Below are 20,393 nucleotides of genomic sequence, written 5' to 3'. Positions count from 1 at the left end.
CTTTCAGGAATTCATATCATCCGAGGTAACAGAATTTCAATTAGATCAGGACCATCCGATCTGCTTTGGCACGAATATTAAGGGAGCCCATGCATCGTAACTCGGTTCTGATTGGCTGGAATTCTGATCGGACGGTCCACATATAAACTCAATTATTCTGTTACCTCAGAGGATGAGACTCGTCTTTCAGCTAGGGGTGCAAACGGGTCGGATATTATCTGTCCGGATATCCGACCCGTTTAATTAATTGGGTATGATGATATAGGGAGAGGACACGTTGACTGACAAGATCCTCTGCGTTACCCAACCGTTAATTCGTGTTTGAATCCCAACCGTTTAATTGATGGTACCTTAAATTAAATGTTCTTTTTATATAAGCAAGCATTAATAACATGTAATATATTTGGTAGGTGTTTGCGAGAACAGTCATATGCCGAGACTTGCATACAGATAGAACATGAAATTACGCAATTAATTACAAGGCATTAAGAAATCATGTGAAAACACAAATCGATCATACTTTTAACTTCAATGGTTAATTAATGTCTGATTTGATGTGTTTTCAGCAAAAGTCTTTGACAAATATTCATAATTAAATTGAACAAATCCAAGCTGGTATTTCATTGAAACAAGCTGAGATGGGGACAGAGCTCATTGATCAATTAACTTAAAGAGATGCTTCTCCAATGCAAAACAACCAGAATACATGTTAGTTATAAATAATTTGCCATAAATTGCTGTCTTAGCATTGATTATATTCCAGCAAAATGCTGTTACCTTGACATGTATAATTCTGAAATTGATTATTGTTGTGTTATGTTGTTAATTTAATATAGTTCTTTTTTGAAAAAAAAAAAAAAATTAGCTTGAAACAAGGAAGGAGGAACTGGAGAAAAACCTTTCAACCAATCTTATACGACGGGAACAAGAGCTGCTGGATGCAATCAAAGAATCTGCTGATTCTCTGTCACATAATTATAAAGAAGTTTGCTATATTTTTATCCTCCTCTTTGTTGCTGTCGAATTATATCAGGTTCAGAGAAAATTGAACCTGTAACAGTAGCTAGTTTAACTTGAACTGGTACACTAGAATATTGGACTTAATTGAAGTGACGCAAAATTATGATATCGAGTAACATTCCTTTTTACAGATATAATTGACGAGATAGAAGAAGAAGCAAAGAAGATTGAAGAATGCAAAAGGAAAAAGGAAAAACTTAAGGTTAGGAGGCTTTGTCCCCATATTTATCTAAAAATAAGAATTATATCAATTTGTGTTTTTGCTATTAATGCAGTCAGATGAAGCGAAACATGAACAAATTAACACTTCAAAATGGAAAACAAGACTTGCAGCGTTTGATCATTGATAGGAAAACCTACCTTGTAAAGCAAGAGGAATGTAAGAAAAAGATACATGATTTGGGCTCCTTGCCATCTGATGCTTTTCACACGAAAGCTGCCATCTGATGTCACATTTTTTTACAAATGAAATTCTTTATGCAGGTACAAAAATGAGAACAAAAAGCAACTAACACAGATGCTTTACAAATGCAATGAAGACTTGAAGAAATTCAGTCGTGTCAACAAAAAGGCTCTCGACCAAAATGTGACCTTTAAGGAACAACGCCGTCAACTGCGCGCAACGAAGACGTGCTGAGCTCGATTCTGGTGATCATGTATGACTTAGAGATTTTTTTTATTTTTTTGGGTGGGAGGGGGAAGGGTTGTTAAGGATACCATTGGAACTAATATATTATAGGAATTTTAAATTGAGGAGGGTTCAAATGCCTTCATTTTTTGTTCTTGCACTGTGCCTTCATTTTTAAATACGTTAATAAATCAAAATTTAAATTATAAACATTAAAATAAATCCATTAAATGTGATCTATGTTATTTCTGTATGTGCTCATAAAAAAATATCATATTTTTTTTTATGTAAATCAATCATTTGAAAAATCAACGTTTAGAAATGACCCACATCAGTATTTCACAATTTTTTACACGTGCATAGATAAAATGATGTAGATCATATTCAACGATTTTATTTTAACTATTAAGTTTTAAATTTTGAGTTACTAAAGTTCTTAAAAATGGAGTCATAATGGAGACCAAAAAAATGGAAGCATTTGAACCCTCTTTTTAAAATAAGTGAAAAAAGAGAGCAATATACGAGTTGATATGATGTTTGATATTGCAGAAAATTAGAGAGCTTATGACAGGCTTGGATCAAATGAAAGATGAGTCAATTGAGCGCACATTTAAGGGAGTTGTGAAACATTTTCGGGAAGTTTTCTCTGAGCTTCTGCAAAAGGTGGCCATGGATATCTTGTCATGATGAAGAAGAAGGTTCTTGTTTACTTTCTATTCTTGAACAGATTTATTGTATTTTGAAATATTATGGAGATCTATAGGTCTGGACCAACTTTGTTTCTCTCTGGAATTTTTTTGTATTTGATATGTAATTTCGGTTATATTTAGAGTTAAAATTAGAATAAACTCTCTAAATTCGGATTAGCAATTAGAATTAGAAATTAGAGCATTGAAAAATTACAAGTTAGAGCATTGTTTTTTTTATCTCGTACCCAATTAACTAATGAGTTTGGACCCGATTCGCTATTTTTTTGCCTCTCCTGACGAAAATTCTGGATCCGTCCCTATATCTACGTGCTATTATTATTTTTGTATGATTTTTCTTTGATTTCTCTTTGTAGGATGCTGATAGGAGAATGGAGAAGTATATTGGTGTTAAAGTGAAGGTAACACACAATTTGGTTCTTAACCTTTTATTGAATCATTATATATGTAAAATTTGTAGAATTAATGTTAAATTAATTGAAGATAGAAAATATGATAGGTTTCATTCACCGGCGAAGGAAAAACCCGGCCAGTTGATGAAACAATTGTCAGGTGGTTAGAAAACAGTGGTGGAACTCAGCCTAATATTTGCCATCCAAAGATGTGACCCTGCACCTTTCTATCTCTTTGATGAGATCGATGCCTCACTTGATCCTCAGTACAGAAATGCTGTTGCCAGTATGGTACGTCGCCTTTCTGACATAGCAAACACACAGTTCATAAGCACGACCTTCATGCCAGAACTGGTAAAGGTGTCTGCTAGGATTTATGGTGTCACCCACAAAAATAGAGTAAGCCATGTCAATGTTATATATCTCGAAGGAAAATGCTCTTCGTTTCATCGACCGTGACCAGGCCCAAATTGCTTAAGTTAATATGTCAGTTGTTTACTGGTATATTTTGAAGTTTTACTTCTTTACTGTTATAAGTTCATAGACCTGTTAATTTTTTTGTGTGTTTACGAGTCACACAGCTGTCGGAAAGTTTTTTTTTTTTTTTTGCATGCATGGTAGGGAAAAAAGCTTTACAATGTTAATATCTGAAATTTTTTATCAGTGGCTCAAATCAGACGTTTTTCCTTAATTGTTGTTTGAATCTTTCTGACAAAATACTGAGGTTTTTTGTTGTGATCATTGTTTTGTTTTCTGGTTGATTGGTTGTAATGTAACGCTTTTTTTTTACTTTGATTGTAATTATCTTGTGATTTTTTTTAATGTGTCATGTATAGGTTATTTTTTTTTACTTGTGTTATGGTTTTATTTGTCAAGTTCAAGTTGTCGGTTCGACGTGTTAAATGATTTTCACATGAAAATGTATTTGGAGATCTTTAAGATTTTTACTCTTTTTGTAAGATTTTTACCTATCTAAATAAATAGTATATATATATTTTTAAAATGAAAATTTTAGTCTGCAAGTACATTTTCATACAAACATTAAGTTGAGCAATTCAGATTAACTATTTGTACTTTGAAAATATAAACATAAATATATATACAGTATTGGTCATTTGGTTGCTCCGTAATATTTAGGTCACCTTAGCCTCATTGTTTGGCTATTTATTGTGTGCATGGGAAAAAAAATCACTCAGATTTCGCGAAAACCAGCCCACACGCATAGTATTTCAGCCATTCAAAAATTTTCATTCCTGTTCCCTTTAGACGGCAAAACAGACCCTCAATGTATACTCGATTAGTGATCTTTAGTAGTAAGCTAATTGGTTTAACATATAATAAAATTTTTTTTTTTTTTTTTTCTAACTCACAAAACAAGCGTACAGCATATACACTATTCTCCAGTTTATCTCTAAAATGATAAAATATTAGTTTTACCTCTAAATTTTAAAAAACTCATAAAACTCATAAAACTTACCTAATTTATTGTTTTTTTAATTAAAACTCATTATAAATTTATAAACTTCTCATTATAAATTTATAAAGTATAAAAAATACATAACATTTTTTAAGAGAAATGTTTAGCAATCTAATTGGCTGGTTGAGGATAAATAATTAATGTTCTTACTTGTGACGCGCACACAAACATATACAAGTAGAGAAATAAACAATCGTTCTCAGAAACCGATCAATTAGAGTACTGAACATTTTTCTTACATGCACTATATATATTTTTATTTTAATAAAGGGTAAATGGAAACTTTATAAATTTAAAATGAGTTTAATAAATAAAATGCAATAAATTGAGTAAGTTTGTAAGTTTTTCAAATTTAGAGGGGTAAATATGATATTATAAAATTTAATGGAAAAAATACGCAATTTCAATGGTTTTTGAGGGGTATATACTGGATATAGGGCTGTACAAAATTGCTTGAATTCACAACTCGCTTGTTAATGGCTTGCTTTAACTCGCTCATTTACAACTCGAGTCAGTTTCAACTCGAGTTGGCTGACTCGTTTAATAAATGAGCTGAGTTTGAGCTGAGCCCAACTCGCTCATTATAACTCGAGTTACATAACTCGCTCATTTATAACTAAACTTATGTACTAAGTTGTATGAAAAATTGTTGGATTCTAAGTTGTTGTTTGCTTTGAGTTGACATATTATCTTTGTGTTAGATTGTTTGTATTTATATAAACTATTACTAGACCATTTCAATTGTTTGTGTATAGATAAACACATATTAGTGTATAACAATACCTAAGAACTTGACTAGTTAAACGAGTTGCGAGTCATATGACTGACTTCATATCAACTTCTAAGGGAACATAAGTTTTGAATTTATATTAAAACCGTCCGATCTTCTTTGGCACGAAATTTAAAGGCACCCGTGCATTCCTCCTCTGTCCAGATTGGCCAAGATTCTAATCTGACGGTCCAAATCTAAACTCAAACTTTGAGTTATCTCAGAGAATCATCTCCACGTTGACATCGATAGGCTTCACCGTTCGGATCGCGCATCATATACACTACTCTCCAGTTTACAAAACTAGAGATGGCCCGTTATCCTGCTAGTGCTAGTACACGCATGTTACTAATTGCAACAGGAGGAGATGCATAATCACAGAAATGGAGTGGAGTAAGATATGAGATGACGAGAAAACCCGTAAGCAAATCCTATGCTGCCGTAAGCAAAGATTGAGATCTTCTCCATTCCCTTCACTCTACGGTTTGATATTAGCTCTGAGATTGGTGTAAAGTTAAAATAACGGTCCGGATCAACTAATTATTGAAGATTCCCTTTCACGGTATGGAAACCGTCGTGGTGGCCCCTAGAATTTAGTTTTCCTTTATATAATTCATATCCTCTACATCAACGCACCGTTACATTTTAGATCATATCCGTTCCTTATATGTTAACACGCATCTTGAAGTCCTGTTTCTGATCGGACGGTTGATAGATAAACTCAAACTGTACGTTAAAACAGACGAAACTTATCGGTCCTGGAATTTATTTTCACTTTATTGAATATATCCTTTGCAATAACGCACCCTTTACTATTAGATCCAGTTGGTTGATTATATGCGGACACGAATCTTATGGTCCACCAACTATGATCGGACAGTCGAGAGATAAATGCACACTGTGCGATAATGCAGAGAAATTTTTCGACCGTGCCCTTTGCAATTATTTATACCCCGAGATTTTCTCATTAAATTATTCATTTTTAATTTCTCACGAGAAAGAAAGAGAGAGAGAGAGAGAGAGAGGGAGAGAGATGAGGAATGAGGAAACAGTGAAGCTGATCAGCGCCGACGGGTTCGAATTCGTGATCGACAAAAGAGCGGCCATGGTTTCCAATACCCTTCGCAATATGCTCACCTCCCCCGGTAAGCGGTATCTCTTATTTTCTTTCTTTCTTGCGAGAAATTGAAACCCTCGTGTTGAATTTGAATAACACATGAATTTGTTTTTTTTTTTTGACAAAGGGAGCTTTGCTGAGACGCAGCATGGAGAGGTGAGGTTTCCTGAGATCAACGGCGCTGTTTTGGAGAAGATTTGTCAGTATTTCTACTGGTCACTCCAGTACTCCAGGTCAATTTCTGCTGTAATTTCAGTATAGTGGTATTTGGGTTGAATTGGGATTCTAGGCTCACAATTTCAACAGTGAATTGGGATTCTGGCATTTGGGTTGAATTGGGTATACTGTTATTTGGGTGGAATTGGGATTCTGGGTTCACAATTTCAACAGTGAATTGGATTCTGGCATTTGGGTTGAATTGGGTATGCTGTTATTTGGGTGGAATTGGTATTCTAGGTTCACTTTGTCATTTATATAGGAGTTTCAGGTTGAATTGGGATTTTTGGTTTACAATTTCAACAGTGAATTGGGATTCTGGCATGCAGATCTACCCTTTTAAAACTAGAATTGAAACAGTGAATTGGGGTAAAGATTTTAACAAAGTAGTTTTGGTTTTATACAACACACAGACTATAGAATACGCTGCATATGGTTCATGCGCTGCATGAAGCCAAAACTGCTCTCTTAAAATCTGTACCCAACTTTTGGTTCAATAATAAAACCAAGGATCCATCAACACAAAATAGGGAGAAAAACAAAGAAAAATAAGTAAAGGAAAAAAAAAAGCAAAATCGTGAAACCATAGGGTTATTATTGGAATGAACCAGTATATTACTTTTATCAGGCCTGATAATTCACATGTATATTTTCTGGCTAGAAATTTATATGAAAGCAAAATTTAACTTAATCTGTTATCTAATCTGAGACATATACATCACAAATTTATCAGAAATTTAATGAAATTAATTGTATTGCAGTGGGAAGGAAACCGAGTTTCATATAGAGCCAGAGATAACGCTTGAACTGATGATGGCTGCTAATTTTCTTGATACATAAATCGGTATTCATGCGATCTATATTGGATGAACTTGGTACCAATTTCTATAACTTTGTGGGGATTGGTACCTTTTATTGGTATGAAGTTGTGCTAATATAGTTGTAGGAACTATAGTGATTTAATAAATTGCTTGCTAAATCTAAATCTCTCTTCTCTGATTGTTTTTTGTCAGAGTTCTTATGCTTTGGATGTGAATAATTGACTCTGTATTTGAGATAAATTCAGTTAAGTGCTGGATGCACTTAACAGCCCCATTAATCCATTAGTTAAAAAATGTTAAATAAATAGAACTGCATAAGAATAATTTTTCACAGAAAAAAAGAATTTTTAGAAAGTTTGATACTTCCATGTATTACTGACATCTCTTCAGGAGATCTTTGTTACTAATAAATCTTTGGAATATTTTGAACCATTTATGAACATTACTGTCTACTAGAATCTGACTTGTAAAGTATCTGGCCAGGCTCGGTACCAGTACGTTACCAGTTGTCACGTAACAAATGAAAGAGCTTCGGCTTTCTGTTGTTCTTTTTCGTTCTGAATTGGGGGTAGAATATATGATTGCTTATTAGATATAACTTCTATCTTTTACTTCTCAATGAACCTGATCCTGTTGGTGCATATGAAATTATGATATATATTTCTATGTTTGTGCATGTGTTTGCCTTCTTATATTCTATGCACACATGGTGTTCGATGAAATGCCCAAGTGACTCTTTTGCCTTTTCTATTAGTAGGTAGAAGGCCCAATAACACTCATTAGCTTATACTGACAGGGATTTTTTTTTAATTTGGTACTCAAAATTTCGTCGTTTTTGTACCAGTTCATTTTAAGATGATAACCATAAATTGCACTGTTTTATAAGAGCTGGACTTTAATCTATTAACTTTTCACTTTACATTAATTTACCAGTATTGGGTCATAGGCTTATAGCAAGTCCTGAAATCTAATTAACAGGCAAATAAAACCAATAAAACCCCCCTCTTTCTCTCTTTGCCAACTCTAATTATCAATATCATAAATTACAGTTCTAGAATAGCAATTTTCAAGATACTGAGAGTTTGTATCAGATATCTTTAGACTGAGAATCTGTATAGGAAATTTAGAAAATAAGTTTTTGAAAATTAAATGAAACAAGCAAATACTTTCTTCTGTAGATCTCTCTCTTAGCTCGCATAGTTAATAGGAGAATACATGGGATTACTCAGTAACACATTACTGTTAGGCAGAGTAGCCCGCCCTTCTCTCTTTACAACACCACTATTCTTACCATGGTTGCTAACATTTTTTACTGACCGGTACTGGTAATTATGGAGAGGAGTAGAATTGCTATCGAGCACATGCAAGATAACCACCATGAAAACAGAGCATGCGAACATGGGTACTGGGCCGAAGATCCAAAGAAGCAAAGTTGTGGCAAAGTACAAAGCCCGTAAACCCATAGACCAAAAATTTCCGCCTCGTATTATCGCTGTCTGTACATAGCTCACTGGTATGTCTGAATCTAGCGTAGACATGAGAAAACTCGCATGAACATAGAATCTGCAAAAGCAGAGAACAGGAATTCAGTCCTGATATAGAGTTTACTGGTACCATATTAACTGAACTTAAAGTGAACTTAATTTGGTTTAAATAGCTTGATTCGGTTGAATTTTTGAAGTACTTCAGTTTTTTACATTTGATTTGGTTTGATTTCTCTTATTTCGGTTCGACTGATGTATATCTTGATATTTATTTCTATGATTATTAAATATATTTGTGTATATATTGAGTTTTAGCCTTTTGAAATTTAATCTCTCTTATTTTAGTTCAACCAAACAAACTGATATTAAACTCTGATTTTTTTTTGGTTCAGCCTGTTATTCGGTTGACTAGTTTATTTCAGTTGGTTCTGTTAAATTTTTGAAAACGAATAAAATTTGGGTTGACTATTTTAATTCAATTTTAACCAAACCAACCATTGGAACACCCCTAAAGGAACCCAAATAAAATCACATCAGATAATGCTTGCCTGGTGGAGTGAATGAAGCAAGTGAATGCTGAGAGAAAGCAAACAAGCAAAGCGATGTACTTAACCGAGGCGATGGTCTGCCCGGTATTGCCATAAATTATACTGTTCGTGAAAATTGACGATGTGCTACCAGCCCAGGTACCAATGAGCGAACTCAGAGCAATCGAAAGAGATGCCAAGTTGCTTGATGCCGATATATTGCTCGCTATTACCGACATTGCCAACCCCGTCTCCTCTGGGCTCATCTGCAGAGAAAAAGAAAGCGATAGGTTTTTATTCTAATAGGGCAAAAAAAAAAAAGTAATTCTGATCAAAAAAACATTTTTGCAAGGACATAATAAGGTCAGGAAATATATCTTTATGAAGAGAAGTTAGATTTATAATCTGATAGTAGATACCAGGTGTTAATTTCAATTCAGAGGTTGTTTTCTTTCCATTTTTTATAATGATTTTTTTGGTGTTTTTAAAGGTAAGTTCTTATTCTGAGTCAAATATTTACTTTGATCAAAGAAAATTATCTCTCCTAATTTCTAAAAGAAGGGGAAAAAAATGAAAAAAAAAGAGGGTATTTTTTTATTATTCATTTGTCTAACCTGCATCATACGCTCAACCCATGCCCGTTTGTTGTGGTTCTCATACCCGACAACTGTTTTATGGGGGTACCGAAGAACCCGGTACAGAAGCATGAGATGGTACACAAACATTATCGCTAACCCGCATGGTACCAGTACCAAGTCTATAGATCCTTTATTCAACCACATCTCTCTCTCTCTGTCTCTCCCTACTTCACATTTTGATCAGAACCTTTAATTCCATTGTATAGAGAAATACTCAGAGCACCTCAACCTAGAGAGCTAATGCTTTCTTGTACTGGTATAAAAAACAAATTGAATGCCTACTTGTTTACATTTAGTTGCTTGTGAGTGTACAAATTTTGGTATTAGTTGAGAAGTTGGCAAGGCAAGATAACTCAAATGGATGCTTCAATGCCTCAATCGGGTCGGGTTTCTTAGGATCTTAATTCAAACCCCAATAAGCTATAGCTAATTAATTTTGAACTACCAATTAACCACCAATTTACCAGGGAAAAAAATCAAGGAACATATTTTCCTTTGAGATATTTATAAAGAGTTGAATAATAATGTATTTTTTTTTTCAAATTATTTATGTTTGAAGTTCTTGATGGGTTATCGGGTTTTGGAGCATCCATTGTATATGATCTTGTTTTATAAGAGTTTGCTTGCACTCAACTTTCTAAATTGGAGAGGTGCAAATGTTTAGTGTTTCTTAAAGGAGTCAACAAATGTGCATCATCACATGACCTATGTCCGTATTCGAATTTAATCCTTGCTGTTATTTTTGTTTTTCTTCATGTAGAAATAGAAAGTGAACTTTGCGGATATATCCTCCTAAAGCAAAATATTACAAAATGGGTTTTGTTGCATATAGGATTCATATAATAATTGACGAGAAAAGGTAATGTCCTCCGGGCTACAGTCTCCCGAAAATTCCCGTATATAAAAAGCCTTCACTTTTTAACTTAATTCTGACGCGCTTTCAATTGCCACAACTGTCATAATTTCAAATACAATATGTATGTTTACAGAATAATATGTGTATGTTTACATGATAATATGTGTATGTTCACAGGATACTATGTGTATGTTCATAAAAGGTGGTCCCCAACAGGTGTCACGCGTTTTCAACAGGTGTCACGTGTTTTTAACAGCTGTCACGCGTTTTTAACATCTTTCACGCATTTTTATGTTGACAGGATTTAATATTGATGTTTACAGGATTTAGTATAAATATTTACAGAATTAGTTGAAAATATCTGAAGATTTTTGAAGGACTGAAGTTGGAGGACTGTTAGCTGCTTCCATAATTGATGAAAACAAAGTAAAGACCAACATTGAAAGTCAATGATTATAAATAACTATTCTCAAATTATAAATTGACTTACCTAATTTATATAACTTTTCTCAAATTTAATGAATAAATTGGCTTACCTAATTTATATAACAACTACTGTTTAGTCGTTTACAGAGTACATAACACGCAATCTGTAAAAATGGGGATTCCAGATTCTCTGTGGCTCATGAAATGCAGATGCTGTTGTGCAGATTGATAATATTCCAATTGAAAGCACGAACGGCATTATTAATTTGGTTGCATGGATATTATTTGATGAGAAATTATTATAACAAGAATATTATTATATTGGAGTGCTAACAATTAATATATCGTCTTAAAATCAATTAATTAAGGCTTGTTTGGATGCTAGTATAATATATAATTATTGAGCATTTGTGTGCAATTCAAATGAAATCGTTATATTAGTTTTTTATATTATTTTTCATTGATGGTCAAATTAAAATAATATCATACTTTCCTTTCTTATTATAACGTATCAGAGCAAATCTCACCATTGTCAAATTTAGCCACGTTATATTACGAAATAGTTCTATACATTTGTATTGTATTTAACCTCGGAAACAAAAGAGAGGACACTGCTTTTTCATATAAAAATCTCCATATATATATATATATATATATATATATATATATAATAATAATAATAATAATAATAATAATAATAATAATAATAATAATAATTCACACTGCTTACATGTTAATTCTTCATCAAATAAATCTAAAAAAATAAATATCTTCAACAAATCAGCTAGCGGTTCCATAATCACAAACCCTAAAATGGTAACATATATATTTCACATCTTAAGTTGAGCCAAAAAAAGAATTAACTTCTATTAAGCATATATAATAGCATATATAATAAAAACAAAAAAAAATTAAGAAATAAAACTAATTAAGATCATGAAGCACATAGTTCCATTTCTAACCTATTTAAGATGGCCACCACCTCTGCCATCAACAGTCGGTACCCCCGGCTATTCCCGACACATGCCGACGCCACCTTTGCCATCCTTACCAAAACCCTAATCTCCATAAATGGAAATGGCAACCTCTTGTCCAACACCTCTTCAAATTTAGAAACCCTAATCAGAGGTAGGGCCCACTCCACCAGCCTCCCCCCTTCACACCTTCTCCCACTAAGCATCTCCAAAATAATCACCCCAAATGCATACACATCATTCTCTTTGCACACCTCAAACCCTTCCTTATCAACATATCCGGCCATGCTTTTTCTCTCCTCTTCGCCTTGAAGAAGAAACCCTAACCCGTAGTCGCTAACCCTAGCAAAATAATCCTTGTCGATGAATACATTGCACGGTTTTAAGCAACCGTGTGCTATGCCAAGAGCAGTTGATGCGTGCAAATGCTCAAGCCCACGTGCAATACCTGCAGCAATCTTGACACGTGTGCGCCAGCTCAGCTGACGCATCAGTTGCCCACCATCAACACCGACACCGTACAAGAAACTTTCTAGGGTTTTCTCCCGGACATACTCATATATGATGATACGCTCTCCTGGGGCTTCGGCATAGCCAAGTACCGGTACAATGTTCGGGTGACTAGCAACAAAAGAGAGAGATTTTATCGCTCGAGAGAAAGTGGGGCCCGGGTGACTAAGGACTAGACGACAGTGGAGACGCTTTATAGCAACTGAATTGCCAGTGTCAGGAGCGGTTGATGCTTTATAGACGGTACCAAGACAACCTTTTCCAATGAGTCGAGAGTGATGAAAGCTGTCAGTGGCGGCCTCGAGGTCCGCCATTGGAAATGGTCCCGCACGCAGAAGTGCGGTTACGCTAGTGTCAACAGCTGTGGCACAAGTAGAGCTAGGTTGTCGTCGATTCTTGTAACATAGGAAGAGGAGAGACATGATTATGACAAGGAGGAAAGAGAGCGAGATGGCGATGATTGCGTAATCAGAAAGCACAAGAGCAAAGTGGTGATGGTAAGTCATTAGATAATGAGATTCTTCTTCTCTATTTTATTTTTGGAGGGGGGATGGTGAGAGTGTTGACAGAATGGTCATGCATGGTTTACTGATTTGTTTATTTAAATATGTAATTTTGTGTGGGTTGGTAGGAAAGGTTACAAGTCCTTTATTCTTGTTGACAAAAATAGTGGTATAGTATTATCAGATATGAAATGGAATTTGTTAGGTTCTGATAGGTTAATCAGTTTTGACTTAATTAATTAGTTGGGTAATGAATTTTCTTGGTTATGTTTGGTGTAGGTTGGCAACCTAATTAACTTTTTTGCGCATTATATATAAGATTGTTATTTAATTAATAGAATATAATCAGATTACTTTTATTCCGAAATTTTTATTAATATCCAAAAAAATAATAAATTTCAGATTCTACTCACTTTTGCACCGGATTTCAAAAATTGCCTAATCCGGTCAAAATCTCACCGGTTTCCCAACTTCTTTATGGTTTCAAGAAAAGAAACCGGTGAGATTCTCACCGGTTTTGTGTTTTTTTTTCTACAAAACAGAATTTTTTTAATTAATTAATTTTTTGTATTGAAATATTAGAAATGTTTAAATATTTCTTTGAAAATAGATGAAATACAATATAATTTGATTTATTAGAAAGACTGCGACAAATAACCAGGATCAATATTTTTTAGGCTGGATTTTTTGTGACTGTAAAAAAAATTAATATATTTCTTTATGTGTTATTGGAAAAAAAAATGCTTAGATTCTGAGTTATTGATCCCAGTTCAAAAGTCACTTCTAAGTAAATATATAAAATATTGTCATCCTTCTAGTACATTTAATTTCTAAAAAGTTGTATATATTTTTGAATAAAAACAAAAAAAAACAAAAACAAACATTTTAAATTATTTAATGATGTTATTCAAAAATAATTTTCAAAATAGATATAGCTTTTTAGAAATTAAATGTACTAGAAAGAAAGATCACAATATTTTATGTATTACCTAGAAGTGAATTTTAAACCGCAATCAATAACTCAAATTCAAAGCAATTTTTTTTTTTACAATAACATATAAATAAATATATTAATTTTTCTTATAGCCATGAAAAATCCGGCCTGAAAAGTGTTGATACTGGTTATTTATTTGTCGCAGTCTTTCCAATAAATCAAATTATATTATATTTCATCTGTTTTCAAAGAAATATATTAAACATTTCTAATATTTCAATACAAAAAAGAAATAAATTAAAAATAATTTTGTTTTGTAAAATAAAAAGAAACACGAACTCACCGGTTTCTTTTCTTGAAACATGCGCACTTTTTCAACTTCTGCCACTTAAATCCAATTTTTTTTTTTTTGAAAACTTGGTAGTAGCTACCAAGGTTCGTGAAGGAGAATCGAACTCTCGACCTTTGGGTATAACAACTCTAGAACATTTTTCTAGCCAATTGTTCTACCTCCCTTTTCTCACTTAAATCCAATTTAAGTCCGGCCCCCCTCCACTGTCTCTTCAAATTGAGTGAAATTTTTTAGATTGGTATAAATTCGCTATTTTTGGAAGGCCTAGAATTTTCAAATCAAGTGATTTTCTATCTATTTAAAAAATAGCAAAAGAAGAACTTGCATTTGCTCTAGTGACAAAGACACATGGTCTCTATGTAAGAGGTTATGTGTTTGAAATCCAGATTGGAGAAATACTTTGTTATAATAATAAGGATATTAAATAGTTTGGTGGCTTAACCTCCAACCTTTACTTTAAAAAAAAATAGCAAAAAATTCTACAAAATTTAAAATTTGGTCTACAAGTACATTTTCAAATGAAGATCATATTTAATAGTTCAGATTAATAATTTGAACTCTAAAGAATGAAGGTATGAGTCCATAGCGCGGGCCTTTATATAATATGCATATTACCATAGCCTCACTCATTAAAAAATAAATCAATTGACTCTCAATTGAGATCTGCAGTCCTTGATGGATTGTTGCATCTCTCTATTTGATCACCTTAATTCTACTCCATGCATCTCTCTATTGATCAGCTTTTGGATTTCATGGAGGCAAAGTGCGTTCACAGGAAAGGAGGTATATATATATACCTACATAAATGGGCCCTGAACACCATGTATAGGCCCAATATTATGCAGAGATGTGGCATATATATAGTGCCCAAATGGCAATAAAAAATATCTATAACTTTGAGAGTTGAATTCTGTAGCTCCCAAGTCCTAACCATTTGTGTGGACACAGTTGTTGAAGGCCCATGATGCAATGTCTCCACCTTAATTTACAAGAGAACCCATAAATTATTTTGAAGACTTTTCTAGAAACAACTAACTGAAATACCTTGTAAATGTAATTTGTAGAATACCTAGAGATAGCAAGAAATATCTCTAACTCAAGAAAATCTAGAATATATAGAGATAGCAAGAAATATCTTGTAAATGTAGCTTGTAGAATATCTAGAATATTTTCCTTAGCCTTCCTAAATGTTTCCATTGCCTTCCAAGGAAAATTATAAATAGGCTAGTTGAGATGCAAGATGACATCAAGCAAATCAAGCAATTTCTCTTCTAGCTAAGAGTGGTAGTAGATTGGGTGTAGGAAAAATTGAGTATTAGAGGTGTAGTTGTAAGAATAGTTTCGAGTGTGTAATAAAATTACAATATTCAACATTACAACATACAATATGCATAATTCAAGAAATAAATATTCGACATTACAACATACAGAAAACAATATTCAATATTTAACATTCAACATGCATATACATATTCATATATAGAGATAGGCTAATGTGCTTTCGGAAGCATATGGGCCGAAATACACACGGTACAAATTTGAAATTTTAAAATTCAAAAAGTTGATCTGAACCGTTCATCTTGTTCTCCATATTAATATGTGCTTGAAGACCAAATTTTACATTTTTCTAAATTTTTTTACTATTTATTAAGCCACTTTGAAAATTGCTGATCTAACGGTGGCTTAACAAAACAGTAAAACCGTTGGATTAGTGATTTTCAAAGTGGCTTAATAAATAGTAAAAAAATTCAGAAAAATGTAAAATTTGGTCTCCAAGCACATATTAATATGGAGAACAAGATGAACGGTTCAGATCGACTTTTTGAATTTTAAAATTTCAAATTTGGACCGTGTGTATTTCGGCCCATATGCTACCGAAAGCACATTAACCTATCTCTTCATATATAATTCAACATACATATATACACATTAATTTACATGTCACCAAATACATATTCAACAAATATTACAACACTTGGTGTATGAATGGTCACGTGACGTGTTCTGACACATACCTCCCAAAACATCATTGGTGAGTTTGAACAACCTTTCATACTAGGCTTTCATTGTTGTTAAAATTCTTTCGCAAGCCACAACTTATTTCGAAGTAAATATCACAAAAGCACTACTATTAATTAGGTTGCATTTGGATGGGGCAAAAAATAGTGCTAACCCGAGTTAGCTACTATTCCGAACTACTATTTTACGTTTGGATGTGTTTGGGTTAGCAAAAAGAGACTATTTTTTTGTTTGTCTTTAGTGGGTTAGCATGCTATTCTACTAACTCAACTAAAGGTTAAGTTAGCTCACTATTCTCACTAACTCAAGCCTTCATCCAAACACACCTAATAGTACATATACCAATCCAAATGTCACTACAAAAATTCACCGTGACAAAATAAAAACAAAATGATGAAATCGGAACGAAACCTATCATTATAAAGGTACAACCAAGGTTATGCCTGTTTCTGTATCATTTATCAATCTTTCTCCAAATAGTACGACCACGGTTTATTTCTTGATCCGTGCCAGAAAATTTGATTAAATGGAGGAACTGGTGGCGTCCTTCTGAGTTCAGGTTTAAATTTGATATTGTAGACTCGTCTTGGAATGGATTTACAGATTCTATCTCAAGCTCGGTGGTGGCAAGAGAGTCGATGGTGTCGCTATACTTGCATTCACATCGATAGTGAATTGTAATAGCTTCTAACTCGTGTGTTTGTATTATATCTTGAGGGATACTCTGATCATGATGAGTTTCAATATTTTTAGCTAAATCAGGAACTTGGTGTTGAATTCAAACCATATAATTGTGAAAATCACGGGCATCATTTTCAATTTCATTAAGTAGAAGTTTCATGCGAAAACATATTTCTTGATCAGAAAATAAACTTGGGATAGAAACACAAAAGATTATTCTGAATTTAAGGAAAAAAAATAAGAGGAATGTGGCACAAACCTGAAGAAGCCAACTATAGTATGTTATATTGTTGACATGTTTGTTCACATCAATATCTGCTATTCTTGGCTGTAGCATTAACAAATAATTTAAAAATTTATTAGGATTTCAGATCTAAAACCAGCTCTCAGGGAACCTATTAGTTTATGTTGAGTGAATAAACATAATTTCTTATTCTATTAGATATCTAGGTTCTACAATGTTGTAAGAGAATATTTTATTAGTTATCTAAATTTACTTCATATGCATATATATCTAGTGTATGAAAATATCTAGGCCAAGAGTATACTAGAATGCTAATACCTTAGTCTCGACTATTCTTGAGAAATATATAGAAAAAAAAGGATATGTATATGAAGTATAAAAATATCCTGATAGTAAACAAATTAAAAAAAAATATATAAAATTTGGTCTACATGTACATTTTCATATATGAAGATGTTTAACAGTTCATAGCGCATGCCGCTGTGCAATATGATGTAATATTAAAGTAATATTAAAGTACCAAAAACAAAATCACACATGCTTTCAAACTATATGTACACCAAGAAATGGGTTGTAGTAATCTAATTCAGTCCATCAGCAAAGCAAAATCATACTAATTGAAGAGACGAAAAGAAAGGAAAAACAGATATAAATATGTTCAGCATTCACGCGGCTGCTCCACCATTCTCATTGTTGACACCAACTTCAGAGCCCCTGATAACAAAGCGCTCTTTATACACCAAGTCATCCACCTCGGAGGCTCCAAAAGTCACCTTCTCACCGAGTGCTTCACGTGCAACTGTACCGCTCCCTTTTTCTGTAACTTTCTCAATCTCTAGGCTAGGCACAGAATTTGTAAAACTTTTGGAAAACTTTTGTAATCTCTAGGCTAGGCACCGAGTGCTTCACCTTCTCACAGAGTTTCTGTCTACGAATTACAGTATTACTGGGAAATTTTGGAAAACTTTTGTAATCTGGACGACGGAAAGAGGTGGGCGAAGGTATTGACAGAGCAGTTTTTTATTAGTGCAGTGCATAGACAATAGAACTAAAACAACTTTGCATTTTTTTACTTCATGTTGAAACTTGGTGATTATTACTTTCTCTATTCTCAAGGAATATCAAAAATTGCCAAACTTTAGTACGACAATATTTCCTGTTCTCTACACATTAAATTTCTCAACAAATTTCAGTTGTAACAGTATTGCTAAGTCTTGCTTCTCCGTCTGTCATTTGTCTCTGTGCACCTTAATTATTTTGTGACCACTCGTTACGATGAAATATAATGAGTCGACGTCTATCAAGGCTGTGTTGCTTTTCCATCTGTCATTTGTCTATGGGCATTATGGTTAGATCTTAATAATTTTGTGACTAAGGGTGTCAATGTTACCCTTTTTATCATTTATCCGACCCGTACCGTATTCGGTAAGACGGATACAGGTAAAATTTTTTTTTTGGTAAACTTATCGTTTATGGATAAATTTTTTTTCGTTATCTAGATAGATAAGAGAATGGGTAAAGCCTACTCCGTACTAGTTAGCGGATCAATAATTATAAAAGAAAATTATATATATCATATATATATTAAGAGGAGGGATCGGATGACACCTTTTTTGGTGACATCGGATGACACCGTCCATTTTCAAAGTCCAAACAGTCGATTCAAACCGTTCAACTTGATAGATATGTTAAAATGTGCTTGCAGATCAAATTTTACATTTTTTTGAATTTTTTTTGGGTTTATTCAGATGGGTACAAAAATTCAATGGTCCGAATATATCGATTTTGTTAAATACTTAATAAATAGTAAAAAAATTCAAAAAAAATGTAAAATTTGATATGCAAGTAGATTTTAATATATCCATCATATTGAACGGTTTGGATCGACTGGTTGGACTTTGAAACTTCAAAAATGGACATTGTCATCCGATGTTACCAAAAAACGGTGTCATCCGATCCCTCCTCATATATTAATGAGCAATAAATATCCAACTCTCCAGCTAGTCTTGGTAGTTGTATTACACTTAATTAAAAATTAAGACACGTAAATATATTCCATCAAATCCCAATAAAGTTTAGATCTTTGAAACATGTATATATGTATGAAATGATTGTGTTTTAATTTTTTAGTAAATAAAAAAAATATAGTATAGCATTACCCGTTATTTATCTACTACCGTTTCGTTATCCGACAACCATAACAGGTAAAAAAAGGGTATGAGTAAAATAACTAGCAGCGGATAAGAGTAGGACACAGGCAAGGAATGTTTGTAATGGGTATGGGCACCAAAATACTTCCACCCGACCCTAATCATACCGGTTGATACCCCTATCGATCTGTGACCACCCAATGTATAATAATGAGTATACGTGAAACAAGGCAGTGTGGTCCTGAAATATCTTCACTGTGTTTTTGTGGAAATATTTGAATAAATTGATAGAAGCGTGTAATGGACAGAAATTGTTTTAAACGAGTTTCCTGTTGGACAAAGACTAATTTGGAGCTTTTAATCGTTTTGAACAATATAAAGATTTTGGATCATCTATAAGTAGACATTATTTATTGTTTAGTCCCAAATTGCAAAACCGATAAGTTGGCAACGGTAGCTCTACTGTCATGAATTTTGTATACAGTATTTCTGGACTCTAAATTACGTATTTTTAGTCTCTAAAATATTTCAAAATAAAGTATTTTTAGTCTCTAAATATTATATTATATTATCCATCTAAATGTTAAAATTCTAATATCTAAATATTATATTATCCATTAATCTAAAAATTATAAATCTAGAAATCCTACAAATTTGTTAGATGCAATTGAAAGCTTGAGTGCTGTGCAGCTCCAGACCGTTCGATGGTTTTAAAATTCATGGTGCACAAATTTTTAATATCTATTTTAGAAATTCAATCATATGTACATTATGTTATTGCACTCATGTTGCGCGACAAAAGATCCGAGATTCTAGAAACCAAACAATCACATGAAGAGAATAATTCAAGGCAGAGAAGTTGGAGAGAATTTCTGGACTAAATAACACATGGGACTAAACAATGTGATAAGTTGGAGAGAATTTCTAGTCAATAAATGGTTCAATATG

General features: G+C 33.2%; 3 protein-coding genes, 1 long non-coding RNA gene and 1 pseudogene across 5 annotated transcripts; 2 read left to right on the top strand and 3 right to left on the bottom strand.

Moving 5' to 3' along the window:
• The first annotated feature begins 1,147 nt into the window (after positions 1 to 1,147).
• LOC144548865 (structural maintenance of chromosomes protein 3-like) lies at positions 1,148 to 2,962 on the top strand (annotated as a pseudogene).
• A 3,008-nt stretch (positions 2,963 to 5,970) lies between these two features.
• On the top strand, positions 5,971 to 7,311 carry LOC144548952 (BTB/POZ domain-containing protein). Its single transcript, XM_078297688.1, has 3 exons — positions 5,971 to 6,138; positions 6,238 to 6,343; positions 7,088 to 7,311. Exons 1-3 carry the CDS (start codon positions 6,027 to 6,029, stop codon positions 7,164 to 7,166), a joined length of 297 nt encoding a protein of 98 aa, XP_078153814.1. The 5' UTR covers positions 5,971 to 6,026; the 3' UTR covers positions 7,167 to 7,311.
• Positions 7,312 to 8,154: 843 nt separating this feature from the next.
• On the bottom strand, positions 8,155 to 10,106 carry LOC144548951 (spastin, putative (Protein of unknown function, DUF599)). Its single transcript, XM_078297687.1, has 3 exons — positions 9,773 to 10,106; positions 9,240 to 9,424; positions 8,155 to 8,710 (listed from the first exon to the last, which is right to left on the bottom strand). The coding sequence occupies exons 1-3, from the start codon at positions 9,938 to 9,940 to the stop codon at positions 8,335 to 8,337; spliced, it is 729 nt and encodes a 242-aa protein (XP_078153813.1). The 5' UTR covers positions 9,941 to 10,106; the 3' UTR covers positions 8,155 to 8,334.
• Positions 10,107 to 12,012: 1,906 nt separating this feature from the next.
• On the bottom strand, positions 12,013 to 13,068 carry LOC144548864 (Protein kinase superfamily protein). The gene has a single exon (XM_078297576.1). The coding sequence runs from the start codon at positions 13,066 to 13,068 to the stop codon at positions 12,013 to 12,015; it is 1,056 nt and encodes a 351-aa protein (XP_078153702.1).
• A 3,214-nt stretch (positions 13,069 to 16,282) lies between these two features.
• LOC144549164 (uncharacterized) lies at positions 16,283 to 17,434 on the bottom strand. Of its 2 annotated transcripts, XR_013509598.1 has the most exons (4): positions 17,311 to 17,434; positions 16,693 to 17,094; positions 16,449 to 16,476; positions 16,283 to 16,398 (listed from the first exon to the last, which is right to left on the bottom strand). It is a non-coding gene; the product is annotated as an uncharacterized LOC144549164 (long non-coding RNA). The 2 variants fall into 2 exon arrangements; XR_013509597.1 differs by having other exon boundaries at positions 16,283 to 16,476.
• Positions 17,435 to 20,393: the final 2,959 nt, after the last annotated feature.

The sequence above is a fragment of the Carex rostrata genome, chromosome 34, assembly GCF_964058835.1.
Source record: "Carex rostrata chromosome 34, lpCarRost1.2, whole genome shotgun sequence".
Classification (NCBI taxonomy): Eukaryota; Viridiplantae; Streptophyta; class Magnoliopsida; order Poales; family Cyperaceae; genus Carex; species Carex rostrata.
This window is presented reverse-complemented; position numbering and strand designations above follow the sequence as displayed.